We start from the raw sequence: 15,207 nt of genomic DNA, 5'->3' as shown, positions 1-15,207 counted from the left end.
CCAGATTGAGGACCGTGTCACCAGCACATGGAAAAGGGAATCCTTCAAGGGGAGAAGCTAATGAATCAGTGAGCGCGGACAGGCGGGTGTGTGTGAGTGTGAGTGTGTGGGAGGGGGGAGAGGGGCAGGCAGCGGGGGAGGGAGAGAGGGCGAGAGCGCGTGTGCTCGTTAGCGGACGCTCTCTGATTTGACAGCCTGGCCCGCCGCTCGGCTGCCGCTCCCGCCGCTGCGGCTGTGCGGCCCCCCAGCACTTGGAAGGGCCGCGAGGGTTCAGAGGAGCTGCGGTCCTGAAGACCGAGCGCGGCTAAGTGGTCTCCGGTCCACAAAGTAGACGAGACCTCCTGCGGGATTGGAAACTTGCGCTTACTACTGCTTCATCCACCGCAGAAAGGCAGCCGGCGCCACAGAGGAAAAGGGAAGGGAAGAAACTGGTCTCCGTGGGGAAGGTAGGGCACGGGGCAGGGGGCGGGGGGCGGTGCAGGCTCAAAGACTTGGGAATTGTGTAGCCCGGCGACCCCACCCTCAGCAAAGGAGGCGAACGCTAAATTCCTACCAAGCTCCATCATTGAGACTCTCCACTTCCCTCCCTGGTCCCTTTCTCTTCTTTACACTTTCCCCAAGCATCCGAGAGCTTTCTTTGTATTTGTTTTTCAGCTAGCAGGTATCATTTCGTTTTTCCTTTCAAAGGAGGGAGCTTCCTCTGTTTCTCTTCCGCGTTGCTCTCCGGTTAGGGGAAACAGGTGCCCCTCAGTAAGCCGGTCGGGAACGTTCCTCCAGCCTACACCAGAGCTGCAATCAAGGGACTCCCCCGGCACACGTGAGCCTGTTACTGGACCAGCCCGGGCGGGGCAAGCAGACGGGGGGAGAGCTGCCTGCCAGGGACTGGCTCCATCTGAGAGGGGGACCCCGTGAATGAATTTGGACTGTAACTCTTCACAGGGGGAGAGAACCACTGAGGTGAAGGCAGGCCACCGGGAAGAGGATGTTTTGAGAAGTGTTTCGGAGAAACTTCAAACCAGTGAAGATGGAAAACCAGACAGTAAGTGAACTGAACCAGACACAGCTGCAGCCGAGAGCGGCGGTGGCCCTGGAGTACCAAGTGGTCACCATCTTACTTGTGCTCATTATTTGTGGTTTGGGCATCGTGGGCAACATCATGGTAGTCCTGGTGGTCATGAGAACCAAGCACATGAGGACCCCCACAAACTGCTACCTGGTGAGTCTGGCAGTCGCCGACCTCATGGTCCTGGTGGCTGCGGGCCTCCCCAACATAACGGACAGCATCTACGGCGCCTGGGTCTACGGCTACGCCGGCTGCCTCTGCATCACTTACCTGCAGTACTTGGGCATTAACGCGTCCTCCTGTTCCATCACAGCCTTTACCATCGAGAGGTACATAGCGATCTGTCACCCCATCAAGGCCCAGTTTCTCTGCACATTTTCCAGAGCCAAAAAGATCATCATCTTTGTCTGGGCCTTCACGTCCATTTACTGTATGCTCTGGTTCTTCTTGCTGGATCTCAACATTAGCACCTACAAAGATGCGATTGTGGTGTCCTGTGGCTACAAGATCTCCAGGAATTACTACTCACCTATTTACCTGATGGACTTTGGTGTCTTTTATGTTGTGCCAATGATACTGGCCACCGTCCTCTATGGATTCATAGCTAGGATCCTCTTCTTAAATCCCATTCCTTCAGATCCTAAAGAAAACTCTAAGACGTGGAAAAATGACTCAACCCATCAGAACAAGAATTTGAATTCGAAGACCTCTAATAGATGTTTCAACAGCACAGTATCTTCAAGGAAGCAGGTAAGCACACCTGAGCCACCAAGTCCAGGGAAAAAAACGTGGGATAGAGTTCCTGCAGGATGGGATCACCTTTGCCCCACTGAGCCGATGGCAAAATCAAAATACGGTCATGCAAATGTTTCACAGTGTGAGCTTCTGCTTTACATAGTAAATACATCTCTAAAGCAATTGAAGATCTAAAAATAGGTGGGGAAAATGTGATAGCACACCAGCAGGTATCTGTGTACATGCTGGGAACATAGAAGGAAATGTAAACACAGACCCTAGAAATCCACTAAAAGTGGATTTTAAAAAAATGCATGTGACTCTCTGGGAAATGTTATCAAAATACTTGCACCATTTGTGGCTTCTCTGGGGAGCAGCTGGATATATTTAAGATTTCTATGGCATGACAAAGATTTGATAAGATAGTTGGAGAAAAGATGAGTCAGAGCAAAAATGAAACTTTCCTGCCATTCTACAGCTGCTTACCTAGTTATATGACTGAGAGGGGTTCCCAGTCCTGGACTTACTAGTTTTAGTGGGAAGAGTCTATCACCCTCTCCCCTAGCTCCCTACAAAGTGTCCCAGCATTCAGAAACTGAAAAGGCACTCTGCTCGGGAAGTGTTCTGGTAAAAAGGCTAATATCATCCTCGATTCATTCGTTACAAAGAATGATTACATTTTTTTTCACGTGTTTCTCCTGGTAAGCAAACAGAATCCCTTGATGCTTTCAGCTCACCAAATGTGGATGTGGCTACAGCTAAATAGTGGTTTTACTAGAGGATGAAGTGCAACTTTGTTACAGTCGATACGGTTTGTAAGACAATATAGGAATAAAATACGTGTATATCATATACATTTCCAGCTATATTTACACAGTCGTTCTAAGTTACTTAATGAACTTAGCTTTCAGGTCCTTTTCCTTCTTTGCTGAACAGAATAAACACAGAGTAAACATTTATTCTCATGGCTGGAAAAGAAAACTTGAAATCAGCAATACTGGCTCTTTCGCTCTCTTTTTTCCCCCTGCAGGGAATACAGTTCTTCCTGTGTGCCTAGATAGAAACTGAGCATACTTGCTGAAGTACGCATATGGACTATATACATGCTATTACTTCCTAAATTCTAGATTAGCTGAGATATGAAGAATTTTAAACGGACATATGGGCACACACTGAAATGAGCAACTAACAAATGTGGGTGTTGTAGATATGCATGAAATGAATAAGAATCTATAACTTAAAAGGAGTATATATATCATTTTAAATGGTACTGTGAGATCTGATTTAATAGAACATTTTCTATTAAAGATATCTCGGTACTAGACAGGGAAGACTTGAGAACTATTGCCAGCTCTTAGATTCTGATTGCTTTGGATCTAGCAATGCTGCCTAATAGAAGGCATGTTTGGTCATCCATTACCCAAAACTTGATTAAGGGAAATTTAGAGAGAGCTGTTGACCATCTGCCAAGACAAACATTAACAAATACAGTAAGAAAGTAAAGAATATGTACATCTCAATTAGAGATCAAGCCCGGGTTAATGTCTGCAGCAAAGAAGGTCAGTGAGTAAATTTGTTCATTAGACTCCAATTTATATTCTTCTTATAAATTCTAAAAAAATTGTTTGGTCTAATGTCCTTCTTCTCAATTATAGTCATTAGTACCTATCAGCATTAATAATGTGCTTTAAATCGCTAATTAGGTGACATGTTCACATTCCTATTTCAAAGCTGTTACAGATAGGCTGCTTTTACAGAGGCTGGTGGTAGAAGAAAAAGTCAAAGATTTGGCTTCAAACAATACTGGGCTTGCATGCCAGGGTTCTAATCAAATAGTATGACCTCGAGTAAGCAGAACTCTCTGAGCCTCAGTTTCCTAAGCTAGAAAAGGAAGATAAATAGCAGCATCCGGGTTGCTATGAGGGTTCAGTGAACACCTTATGAAATGGAGTCGTGATTGACACCTGACAGCCTCCTTCCTAGTTTTATAGTGTGTTGGCAACTGTAAGAGAAATACAGGTTCATTCTTTAAAATACTGTGTACGTTCACCATTTAAACAGATTACTTGTTGAACAGATGTGTGTATGTTATAGTAACTTCTCTAAGGAACTTTTTATTGATTAAGGCATTTGGAAATGTATTCAGAGCATTTGGGTTTGTCACAATAACATCACTGTCAGAAGCATTCAAGAGGGAGGGGCACCAAATGTCCTGAAATGTGCCAGTCAGTCCTGCCCTTTGAAGCAGTGCCCTGTTACAAATGCCAGTAATGCCCCCACTGGCAGACACGGGATGGCGTATAAATCAATAGAAGTGCATTGAAGTAATATGTCATGAAGTTCAGTCTTGATTACAGATGGGATGGGTGTTCAGAGAAAAGAAAGGAAATTGTGGGGGGCGCCTGGGTGGCGCAGTCGTTAAGCGTCTGCCTTCGGCTCAGGGCTTGATCCCAGCGTTATGGGATCGAGCCCCACATCAGGCTCCTCTGCTGGGAGCCTGCTTCTTCCTCTCCCACTCCTCCTGCTTGTGTTCCCTCTCTCGCTGGCTGTCTCTCTGTCAAATAAATAAATAAAATCTTTAAAAAAAAAAAAGAAAGAAAGGAAATTGTGGGGCTACAGGGATCAGAGAAGGCTCCATGGAAGACGTGGCATTTGAGAAGGCTCTGAAAGGATGGAGCTGATTTGGACAGTTAGCGTCAAGAGGAGCCAACACTCCACACAGAAAGGACCTGGCTGGGATGAGAATGTTACAGGTTTGGAGAGGAGACAGGAAGGGCCCGTGAGTGGGATTTTTATGGTGTTGAGTGATTTGGTTGACTAAAATGAGTGATATATTTGGGGGAGCAGTGAAAAAGAAAGATTGGATTAATTAGGAATCTGTGTGTGTGTGTGTGTGTGTGTGTGTGTGTGTTTGAGACAGAAAGGGGGCTGTGAAGGATCCCAGCCATCAGGCGGAAAAAGGAGTTTTAACTTAGTGTGGGGGCAACAATGACGGTGGTGAGCAGGAAGCAGCAGCAAGCAAAACGGTTTGGGGGATAATCGATATGGGGGTGAGCCAGATTTGGAGGGCAGGAGACGGGGGCAGAAAGGCCACTTTGCCCATTGTTGGTAGTGATTCAGGCATGAGGTAGTAAGATTCTCTATCAGGAGGACTTAAAGTAAGGTGTGAACCGGAGACATGTTTCCAAGAGGGGAAGGACGAGGTGTGAGCGGAACAGACACACCAGCTGCCGACGGCGCGGCTCCAGGCTCGAGCCCGGCAGCCACAGCGCCCTGCCTGACCAGGGGGCGAGCGCCGTGCGAGGGAACCAGTTTTGTCCGAAATCAGTATGCCTTTCATTTGGCCCTTTTCTAAAATTGTTCTTTTCTCAAATCTTCAAAAGATTCAAACCTCCACCTCCTATAACCAAGGGTCTTTTGTTTCAATATTTTCTCTGCATTTTTTTTCTCTCAGGCAAGTTTAATCTACATTTTAATAAATATTCTGTCTGGGACAGGTCTTTCTAGCCAAGTTATTAAAGTCAAATGTGGATAGCCTAAGAGAACTCCATTTAGAAAGGAAACAAAAGAACATTTATATGTAAGGGACAAACGTGCATTTTTGTTTGTTTTTAACTTTTATTCCCCGTGCACAAAATCCAGATCAGAGCTTTTTCTTTTTTTTCCTTTTTTCCTATTATTTAGAGATTCAATTCCATTTTAGGAAACTGACTAAATATTTGGTAAATTGAATCAAAGAAATTACTCAAAATAAGGGCTTGAAACTGTGTAGACAAAGGATTTATCTGATTGACTAAATCTTTGGCGTTACAACCGGTTGTTCGGATATCGAGGAGACACAGTTGACATGATCCCATTTGTCACATTCCGGCGCTATGCACACCCTGCCGGAAGAGCCTGTCACTAGGATCAGTTCTAGTGTGGAGCATTGGGTGGATAAAATATCTGAGTTATTGGCTGTATATTTCAAAGCAACTGATTGGATCCTTTGGTATTTTGGAGGCACTGAAACATCCTGGCAATGGACTGTACTACGGATACACACAGTGCAAATATTTGCTTTCCACAGAAGGCAGGGGTGTGCAGAATATCGTATGGAACAGAAGACCAGTTTTCTTTTGCAATGAGTCTCCCTAATCAGTTCTGTTTTCTCTCTGGTGCGGGACTGTGAAACAGGGTCCAAATACAAACTCCATGAGTTTATGGCAAATTTTTCATTATAGGTTTTATTTGACTAAATAAGCCTCTAAAATACCAGCCTTTGTTTCCATAAGTTTCTTACAAGCCTTCTACCTTACCGGAGCAACACTGCTTGCCCAAGAAACTAAACATGCTTTCCTTTTTAAAGCAATCTGTGCCTTTTGTTGCTGTCGCTATCATTATTGCTGGTGGTGATATAAAAGCAATCATGTGTATTATGGAAAACCACAGATAACTAGGGATAAGAAAAAAGGCAACCTTTACGCTACCTCCCCAAACCACAGCTTATTAGCATTTGCTTATGTTCTTTTTCTTATGTTTTCACTTATGTTTTTTATATAATTACAGTATATATTTTTATGTAAAAATATATATAATTTATACCCTGTCTTTACATAAAATGTTGAAATTAATATTCTCAAGGGAAATAGCAGGGTAAAAGAAAATGGGTAAGATTGAGTCAGTTTTTCTTAGCCTTGATTTTCTCATCACTAAAAGGAAATAACAATTACTCATAGACTCTTTGTTCAAATCCAGTGAGATGCATGTGACAAAATTCATGTTTTCTCTCCACCCGCCTGTCCCCTCCCTCTGCTCCCTCCCCCCCTCCTTCCCACTGATCTGTGGTCCCCTCAGCAGCCCCCTAGGCACATTCCTCTAGTGCAACGGGCTCCTGGAAAGTGATGGAAAATGGAAAATGAAGACCGGAGATCAAGAAAGGGCTTAAATGTGTCTTTTCTCTTCTCCCCGGTCTCTCTCTAACTCCTGCCTCCAGGGCTACTTGCTTGTTAAAGAAATCTTGAACAAGGAAAACCCTGAAGACAGGAGGGAAAGGAGGCATAACTGTAGTATCAGGCAGTAGGGCTGGTGTTGGGAGGATAAAGTCCCTTGGGTCGCATGGGAAGCTTCATCAACAGTGCCTCTAATGAGGCAGATTCACGGTACTTCAGCATCAGGCCTGAATCACAGGTTTCTCAAGTTTACTGGGACTGTTTTCACAAATCCATTTGTCATTTCAAATTATTTCATTTATTTCATTTGTCTGGGTTCAGCTGTATCCTTCATAGTATAAAGGTCACTAGGATGGAAAAAAAAATGTGATTTTTCTCACTTAGTGCACAGGTACCCTAGTGAGCTACCTTATTTTTATTATCGGATAGCTTTCCATTTTCCCATTCACATCCTGTGTAAGGGAAGACTTTGTGCGTACCCCGTAAACGGACTCACTGAAAACCCCCTGCAGGCATGTGCTTTGTGTCCCCTGGTTAGATGAACACTGTTTATTCCCAGTTTCGTATTTGTAGCTTTGAGCCATAAGTTCACCAGTAGAGAAAAACATGTTTTCCTATATCTCTACAAAAAAAGGAGAAAACTGTTCTCCTGCAACACCCTTAATTTGGACATACACACACACCTGAAAATCGGCTGACCTTGGGGCATGCCTGGGAAGCTCCGTCAGCTGAGGGTCGGGCTCTTGGTCACGGTCTCAGGGCTGTGAGATCCAGCGTTTTGTTGGGCTCCACACTCAGCAGGGAGTCTGCCTGAGATCCCCTCCCTCTCCCTCCGCCATCCCCATCCCCCACTCAAGCTCTCTCTCAAATAAATAAATAAAGCTTTAAAAAAAATCAGCTAACCTTGAAATGACAAACTATATTTCTTTACATAGCCTTCCATTCTTCAAATGGCGAGCAGATATCTCAAGTTCCAGACAAGAAGGCTCGGCTGCCACCCTGTCTTCTGGCTCCTTTACGAGCTGGGGGAAGGGTGAGAACTATAAAGCTAGAGTGAGGTCAAGATTAAGCAAAATTGTGCAGTAGGCATTTTACATGCAGTATCCTCCCCAATTGAATGAAACATCCACTCACAATCCAAAAAGCACATAGCACCATCCTAAGTGCGGAGGCCACGGGGACACGTAGAGACGAACTCTTCATCTTCCAGGGAGCTCACTGTTGGCAATGTGTGCAAATAATCCTGAGCAGCCGATTGTGTTCTGGATAGAGGGCACAGCACTGGGAGGGGAGAAGCAAAATGGGGGAGAATGGAGAGAGGCTTTATGGAGTCCATGGCATTGAATTGAGCCTGGAAAGATCAATAGAGCATCTAAAAGTAGCACTCGGAAGACAGGGAGAGAAGCAGCACTCAGAAGAGAGGCCGGGAGATGACTGGGCAGGTTCAGGGCAGGTTCACTATTGTCACAGTGGGGCCACGAAAGGCAGCCGTCCGATGAAGGAAGTCTGCTGCATCTGACTCCCTTCTTGCTTCTGCAGCCTCGCCCTTTGTCATTCTACCTGCTTTGGTCCATACCTGCTTATGAATCTCTAGCATGGAGCTCTAGCAAACACTTCATTGCTTTTTGGACATCATGTAAGTGCATCGAATCCAATGTGTCTAAAACTAAACCCATTTTTTTTTCATAAATTCTGACGTTCCCCTTTCTTATCTGCTAGTCCTAAGCCAGAAATCTGGGAGTCCTTCTCAGGTGCCTTCCACCCTCTATAGCCAAGTCTGAGTGACTCCAGCACATAACTCTCCTGTTTTCTTACCCCACTCACACCCCCGTTGTCCTCGCTCCCCACTTCCCCCTGCTCTCATTCAGCCCACACCTCAGCAGCCTCTTGGGCTCCAATTCCAATCTCCCCCAAATCACTCCGTACATTGCTCACTGGGGGAATCTCTCTAACAGAGATATGTTATCCAAGTGATTTGTATAGTTCCCCGAGGCCTACAATTTCAACATCTTAGCACTAACAAGGCTCCTCCCTGTGTGTTCAGCTCACTCTCTTGTGGTTCTCCTAACTTACACTTTATGCTGCAGTGATACTGAGTTATTTGTAGTTCTCTGAACTTGTTATGTTCTCTCAGCCTGAATGCCCTTCATCTGGCCAACTCCCAATGCTCTTCCAAGTCTCAGATCAAATGATGCCCCATGTACCCCACCAAGCCTTCTGTGAATTTCTCAAGCGAACTTATGTAACTAAATGCCTAGCTGTAACTATGTATGTTAATTGCCATAATACCTTGTTTTCATAATACCTTGCATAACGTGCTAGTTTAATAATTCTTAAGTATCACAGTTGTAAGTCCGTCCACCTTCCTACTGCCATTAATAATATCCTTAAGAGTAGAGCCTTGTGTCCTCAGTGACCTCAGCACAGTGTCGAGCACATACCAGGCTTCTAAAAGTATACACAGTTGTGGGGCGCCTGGGTGGCACAGCGGTTAAAGCGTCTGCCTTCGGCTCAGGGCGTGATCCCGGCGTTCCGGGTTCGAGCCCCACGTCAGGCTCCTCCTCTATGAGCCTGCTTCTTCCTCTCCCACTCCCCCTGCTTGTGTTCCCTCTCTCACTGGCTGTCTCTATCTCTGTCAAATAAATAAATAAATAATCTTTAAAAAAAAAAAAAAAAAAAAGAGAGAACATTATAAAAAAAAAAAAAAATATATAAAAGTATACACAGTTGTGTGTTGCAGCCAAAAAGCATAGGCTTTGGAAGAGCCGTTTTTAGCCTCTCTTCCCAGCTCTGTGTTCAGTGATGTCACATTAGTTGCTTAACCTTGGCCATAGGTGGGGTTTTGTAATCTACAGAAATCAGCAAATATGGTGCCTCTCCCTTTTATTGTGGAGAGCCAGTGGTTAAATATTTATCAGCACACTTGTGTGTGTGTGTGATAGGATTTTATATATATAATGAATGAAAGTATAACAGAGTACATGCATGCTTACTTGGGGGCTCAGTCAATTCCAACACTCTTTTGCTCTGTGGAAAATTATTGTTTTATGACATAACCCTCTCTGACTTTAACTAAAATTCTCTTGTCTTTTATTGAAGCCCTTTTTTAAATCCCTTTAAAAAAGATTTTATTTTATTTTATTTTATTTTATTTTATTTTATTTTATTTTATTTTATTTTAAGTAATCCCCACACCTAACGTGGGGCTTGAACTCACAACCCTGAGATAAAGAGTCACATGCTCCACTGACTGAGCCAGCCAGGTGTCCCTATTGAATCCCTTTTTTATTCCAAAGTAGCCAAACTAGCAATTACCCAGTATGATGGTGACTATATGAGTAGAAAAGACTTTTTATGGCGATTTCTCCCTCCCAGACAGGACAGGCTAACTTAGAAAATGGCAGACTCAAATAATAATTTACTTTTTATACAAAATTTTATACAAAATCCTGTTGGTTTTCCAATGAGCCTTTAAAATACCCTCTTTAATGAGAGAGCTACACTCGACGGGATGGGGAGAGAGGCAGAGAGATAGCAACTCAGAGAAGGAAAACAGTGTGAGCAGAGGTATAAAATGAGAATAAATCTGAGTGCCCTTATGTGACTCATTTTCTAAAACAATTTGCACACATCATCTTCTTTCAAAAAGAATATCCCCAATCTCCTCTGACTAGCTTTTAAAACTCTCTCACATCTGACCCTTTCATCATTGTTTTGGCTTTGTTTATCCATTATTTCTTTAATTCAATAAACATTTATTGAGTACCAATTTCAAGCCAGGCATTGCTCTGGAAAACCAGTGATAGTCACTATCTTAAGCAACTTTCAGCAAAATAGGAAAGATTGCCATTAAAAATAATCGGAGGGGCTCCTGGGTGGCTCAGTTAGCTAAGCATCTGCCTTTACTCAGGTTGTGATTTCAGGGTCCTGGGATCCAGCCCCACGTTGGGCTCCCTGCTTAGTGGGGAGTCTGCTTCTCCCTCTGCCCCTCCCCCACTTGTGTGTGTGTGCACGCGCGCTCTCTCTCTCTCAAAATCTTTAAAAAATTTTTTGAGGGGCACCTGGGTGGCACAGCGGTTAAGCACCTGCCTTCGGCTCAGGGCGTGATCCTGGCGTTCTGGGATCGAGCCCCACATCAGGCTCCTCTGCTATGAGCCTGCTTCTTCCTCTCCCACTCCCCCTGCTTGTGTTCCCTCTCTTGCTGCCTGTCTCTATCTCTGTCAAATAAATAAATAAAAAATCTTTAAAAAAAATTTTTTTTGGAAAAAGTTGGGCTGTACAATGTGCAGAAGAGGCAACAGGGAGGGGCGAACACTGGACTTAAAGCCCCCATTGGAATAAGAGTCTAGAGTGGATCTAGAATGATGAGGGGGCATTCGCTGGGCCAACATGAAGAGCAAGACCTTCAGACCAGCAGAAGCAGTCATTTATGTAACCAAACAGGGCCCAAGGCGAGACCACAGAAGGCCCTGTGTGTCATCCGAAGGTGTCTGAACTGGATTCTGTGGCACTGGGGAACCACTAAAGGCCTTGACTTTTGGAAACTTGCATAAAATGGTACAACCAAGCCAGCCGAGAACCAGGGAGACAGAGATGAAGCTTTTGCAATCCAGACAAGAAGCAAAGAAGGCTTCAGTTAGGGGGTAAGAGTAGGGATGGGTGGGAAGGGATGTATATGAGAAATATTTAGGAGGTAAAATCAGTAGGGCTTAACAACTCATTTGGCAGATGAAGAAGAGAGAAGTTCCTAAGTGGAGTCCCAGATTCTCAGCTGGGGTGACCGGACAGGTGGTGGCATTATTAAGCACAGCACAGGGCAAAGAGGAAGAGAGGACTTATCTGTATTTATTCCTCCCCATACACTCGGGCATGTCACACCAGATTCTCCCACACCTACCAGGCTCATTTATATTTTGCAACCTTGATCATGTCACTTTTTCCCACCTATAAAGCCCTCCCCACTCCTGCCACTTCCGTACCTATCTGTGAATCTCCAGTTCGCAGCTCAGCCTGCTGTTGGATCAAGAGGTCCCATATACTGGACATGTATTGGGACGCAGCTGAGTGTGAGCTCTAGAGTCAGAAAGACTAGGTCCCAGCTCTTTTACTTTGGACAAGTTATTTTACTTCTTGATACTTCAGTTTGCTCATATGTAACATAGGATACTGATGGTACCTACTCATAAGATTGCTGTGAGGAAATGCGTTACTATTAGAAGTATTTAGTAATTCTTACTTACTGTATTTAAATTATATGCTGTATTTAAAATGGCATTTACTCCCTCCTTACTCACGAAATAGCAAAAATATAGACTGGTAATTCTTTCCCGAGTCTTAGTCTTTCCTGAAGAAGACTAAGTTTAGAAGTTATAATAGAGATAGATCTTCCGAGTTCAACTAACAGCATCTTAATAAAATCAAATTAGGGGCACTTGGGTGGCTCAGTCAGCTAAGCGACTGACTTGATATCAGCTCAGGTCATGATCTCAGGGTTGTGAGATCAAGTCCCGCATCGCGCTCTGTGCTGGGCCTAGAGCCTGCTTAAAATTCTCTCTCTCCCTCTGACTCTCCTCCCACCCCTCTAAAAAAAAAAAAAATCAAATTAGCAAATATTTCCTGAGTCCCTACTGCATGCTCAGAGAGAAATACAAGTGCAATACAAAACTCACACACGTAACAGAAACTAAGTGTCACTGACTTTCTATCATGTATCCTATACTGTTTTATGGGAACGAACTCATTAAATTCTCACAACAATCCTGGGAAGTAGTGACTAGTTATAGAGGAGTATTTGAAGGCATTGGGGGTTGCTAAGTGTCCTGCTCCGGGTCACACAGCCAGTTGTGACAAAGCCAGGATTTGAACCCACATTCCTGCTCCAGAGTGTATGTAATATCAACCATAAGGGCCAAGAGAAAATCAAATACAGTTGAGATTGGTGAAGGTTTAAGTAATTTTCCTGGAGCTGGTAGTATGAAAGGGGTCTAGAGGGTTTTAAGGAGCTAAAGAGAAGGAGAGAAGAGAGGTCGTCCCAGATCAAGGAGGGAGGAGGGAAGAATATGACGGTATTGTCAATAGGAGAAAAAAAACCCAGAATTGAAAAACGCATGTTCTGTTTGAATAGTGATGAGATTAGCTGGATGTGAGCCAAAGATTCATGTTAGGGTGACATGGGAAATAAATTTGGAGGACACACAGGTTGGGAATGGATCGCTGAGGCCAGAAACCCAGCGCCCCCCCCCCCCACAACTCCCGCACAGCTCCCTGGTCTTGCCAGGCTTCTCGGGGCCCTTAATCACCCTCCTCTGGTTCGCCCCCCAAACGGCTGCTAGGATCCTCTAAAATGCACACTTGGCAACCTGGTGAAGACGCCTGGAGTCACCAGTATCCGTGTATCTTCCAGGCATAAACACAGCAACGTGATATGGCACGCTGGGACAGCTGTGGTCGGCTCGCTGCTTCCTCCCCCAAGCCCATCTTCGCCCTGTCCCCACACCTGTTCCACAAGCACTTGCCTAAACTGGCCCCACTTCATAATGCATCCAAGCCAGGCGCACACACCCCCAGCTTCCAGCGTTCTGCAGCCCCTCCTTGGACCTGTTACTTTTCAGCCAGCCCCTCATGGCTCACCTTCCAGCACAGGCTTTCCTGAGCCCACTGGCAGCAGGCCTGGGGCTTCTCCCTCCCCCCAGCAGCACTTTGTTCCCACGTCCGTGCAGCACACCCCGTTGCTGTAATACTTTGTTCAAATGTCTCTCCCATCAGATCGTGCATCCCACAGCGGCGGCAACATCAGCCCGTTCGTGTCTGTGTCCACAGCGCCTGCCGTGGGCACGTATTGATAAACAACTAGCAAAGACTGGGTGTAAGGAATGAGAAAGATGGAAGGGTCAAATATGACTCTAGCAGTTCTTTTCAGGAGACAGCAAGGGGTGAAATTGAGAGAAACGTGGAGGGAGAGATGTTAAAAGCACTGTCAGAAACCTTCAGTTTAAGAAGAGGATTTGGACATTTTAGATTGTAAGTTTTTAGGATTTGGAAGAATTTACACTGTAAGCTGAGTGGTCAAGATCAGTTACGGGCCTTTGGGGATCATTAAAATAATGGAAAGAAGGTATAATTAGGGTTGAATCTAAGGAGGGAAGGCGAGACTGACAAAAATTGAGTTCTGGAGGAATCTTTATAATTAGGAGGCTGAAGAGGACTGGAGTCTTTGCTGGAGACAGAAAGACCTATTTTCCCTTCTTGGAATGTGGCCAGAGGGCCAAAGACAGCGTTTTAGTGGATGCTTTCCCTCCAGTTGGGAGGGAAAATAAAGAAGGAAGAATGAGCCGAGGAGAGAGAGAAGCTTCGGGGAGAGAAGTTTCAGGTGAAGGAGTGAGTGGATTTCTCTAAAACTGGGAAGTCACGGCCTCTTGAACTAGAGTCAAACACGGCTCTTCATAGCTGCGTGCAAGGTGCACGAGAAGAGCTTAAACCACAAATTAAATTCGCTCTGAAAATTAAACAAGGCTAAATGTGCACACGAAATAGAATGAATTATGCGAAACACCTGACAGCCCTGTTTCGTTGCACTAAAAATAGATAAAATCATTTTGGAAAAGAAAGCACCGCAACTGTTCATCTGTTCGTAAGCGGCACTGGTGACTTTCGGCCGTGCCCGCGGGTGACCTGTCTGAGCCGGACTATCTCGTAATTGCAAGTAGGGAAAGCGCCCTGTGCCCCTCCATCCTGGGCCTTCATCAGTTTGCATTTTAACGGGATTTATGGCTGTGGGAGAACTCAGCAGATTTTCTGCAGGCAGCAGCTCGTAGCTTAGAGAAGTAGGCCGTGACTCAGTGAGAGAGGCAGCCCCGTCGTGAGAGTGAGAGAGAACAGAGGCAGGGTAAACGCAGAGCACCCCATGAATTTTAAAAATCATTTGTAAAGTAACGGGAGCCTCCAGCCATGTGCCCGGGCGGATACCCTGCCCAGTTTCCTCTGGTAGGAGTTCGGCTTGGTGACTGATTGTACTTGGCAAACATTAGAAAGATTATGCATATAGAAAATGAGGGTGGTGATGGGTAGTAAGGAGGGTACATATTGCATGGTGCACTGGGTGTTATACGCAAGTAATGAATCATGGAACTTTACATCAAAAACTAGGGATGTACTGTATGGTGACTAACATAATAGAATAAAAAATTATAAAAAATTGTAGGTTAACACCAAAAGAAAGAAAGAAAGAAAGAAAGAAAGAAAGAAAGAAAGAAAGAAAGAAAGAAAGAAAAGAAAAGAAAAGAAAATGAGGGTGGGGGAGAGAAGGAGAAAAAAAAAGTGTCACTGATATATTTTCTGCTCTACAAGGAAAGATAGGAACAGGCTCCGATTCAGGGTGAATTGACAGGAGAAATATTTAACCAGAGATTAGAAAGTTCTAGGATGATGGATTTCCAGCTATTTCTCTATTAATCAATTAGGAACAATCTAGTCAATACT

At 44.7% G+C, this 15,207-nt stretch overlaps 1 protein-coding gene and 1 long non-coding RNA gene across 2 annotated transcripts in view; one reads left to right on the top strand and one right to left on the bottom strand.

Moving 5' to 3' along the window:
• The first annotated feature begins 212 nt into the window (after nucleotides 1–212).
• Nucleotides 213–15,207, top strand: part of TRHR (thyrotropin releasing hormone receptor) — a 45,092-nt gene continuing 30,097 nt past the window's right edge. The window contains exons 1-2 of the mRNA XM_045805786.2: nucleotides 213–446; nucleotides 940–1,813. Of these exons, the coding sequence (XP_045661742.1) occupies nucleotides 1,025–1,813 (789 nt within the window). The 5' untranslated portion in view covers nucleotides 213–446; nucleotides 940–1,024. The remainder of the gene's footprint in view (nucleotides 447–939; nucleotides 1,814–15,207) is intronic.
• LOC123797790 (uncharacterized) lies at nucleotides 4,300–8,543 on the bottom strand. Its single transcript, XR_006781068.2, has 3 exons — nucleotides 7,864–8,543; nucleotides 7,633–7,751; nucleotides 4,300–7,076 (listed from the first exon to the last, which is right to left on the bottom strand). It is a non-coding gene; the product is annotated as an uncharacterized LOC123797790 (long non-coding RNA).

This window comes from Ursus americanus, chromosome 9, assembly GCF_024610735.1.
Source record: "Ursus americanus isolate L20-20 chromosome 9, mUrsAme1.1.p, whole genome shotgun sequence".
Lineage (NCBI taxonomy): Eukaryota > Metazoa > Chordata > Mammalia > Carnivora > Ursidae > Ursus > Ursus americanus.
The sequence above is the reverse complement of the archived record's forward strand: the minus strand, read 5'-3'. Positions and strand labels throughout refer to the sequence as shown.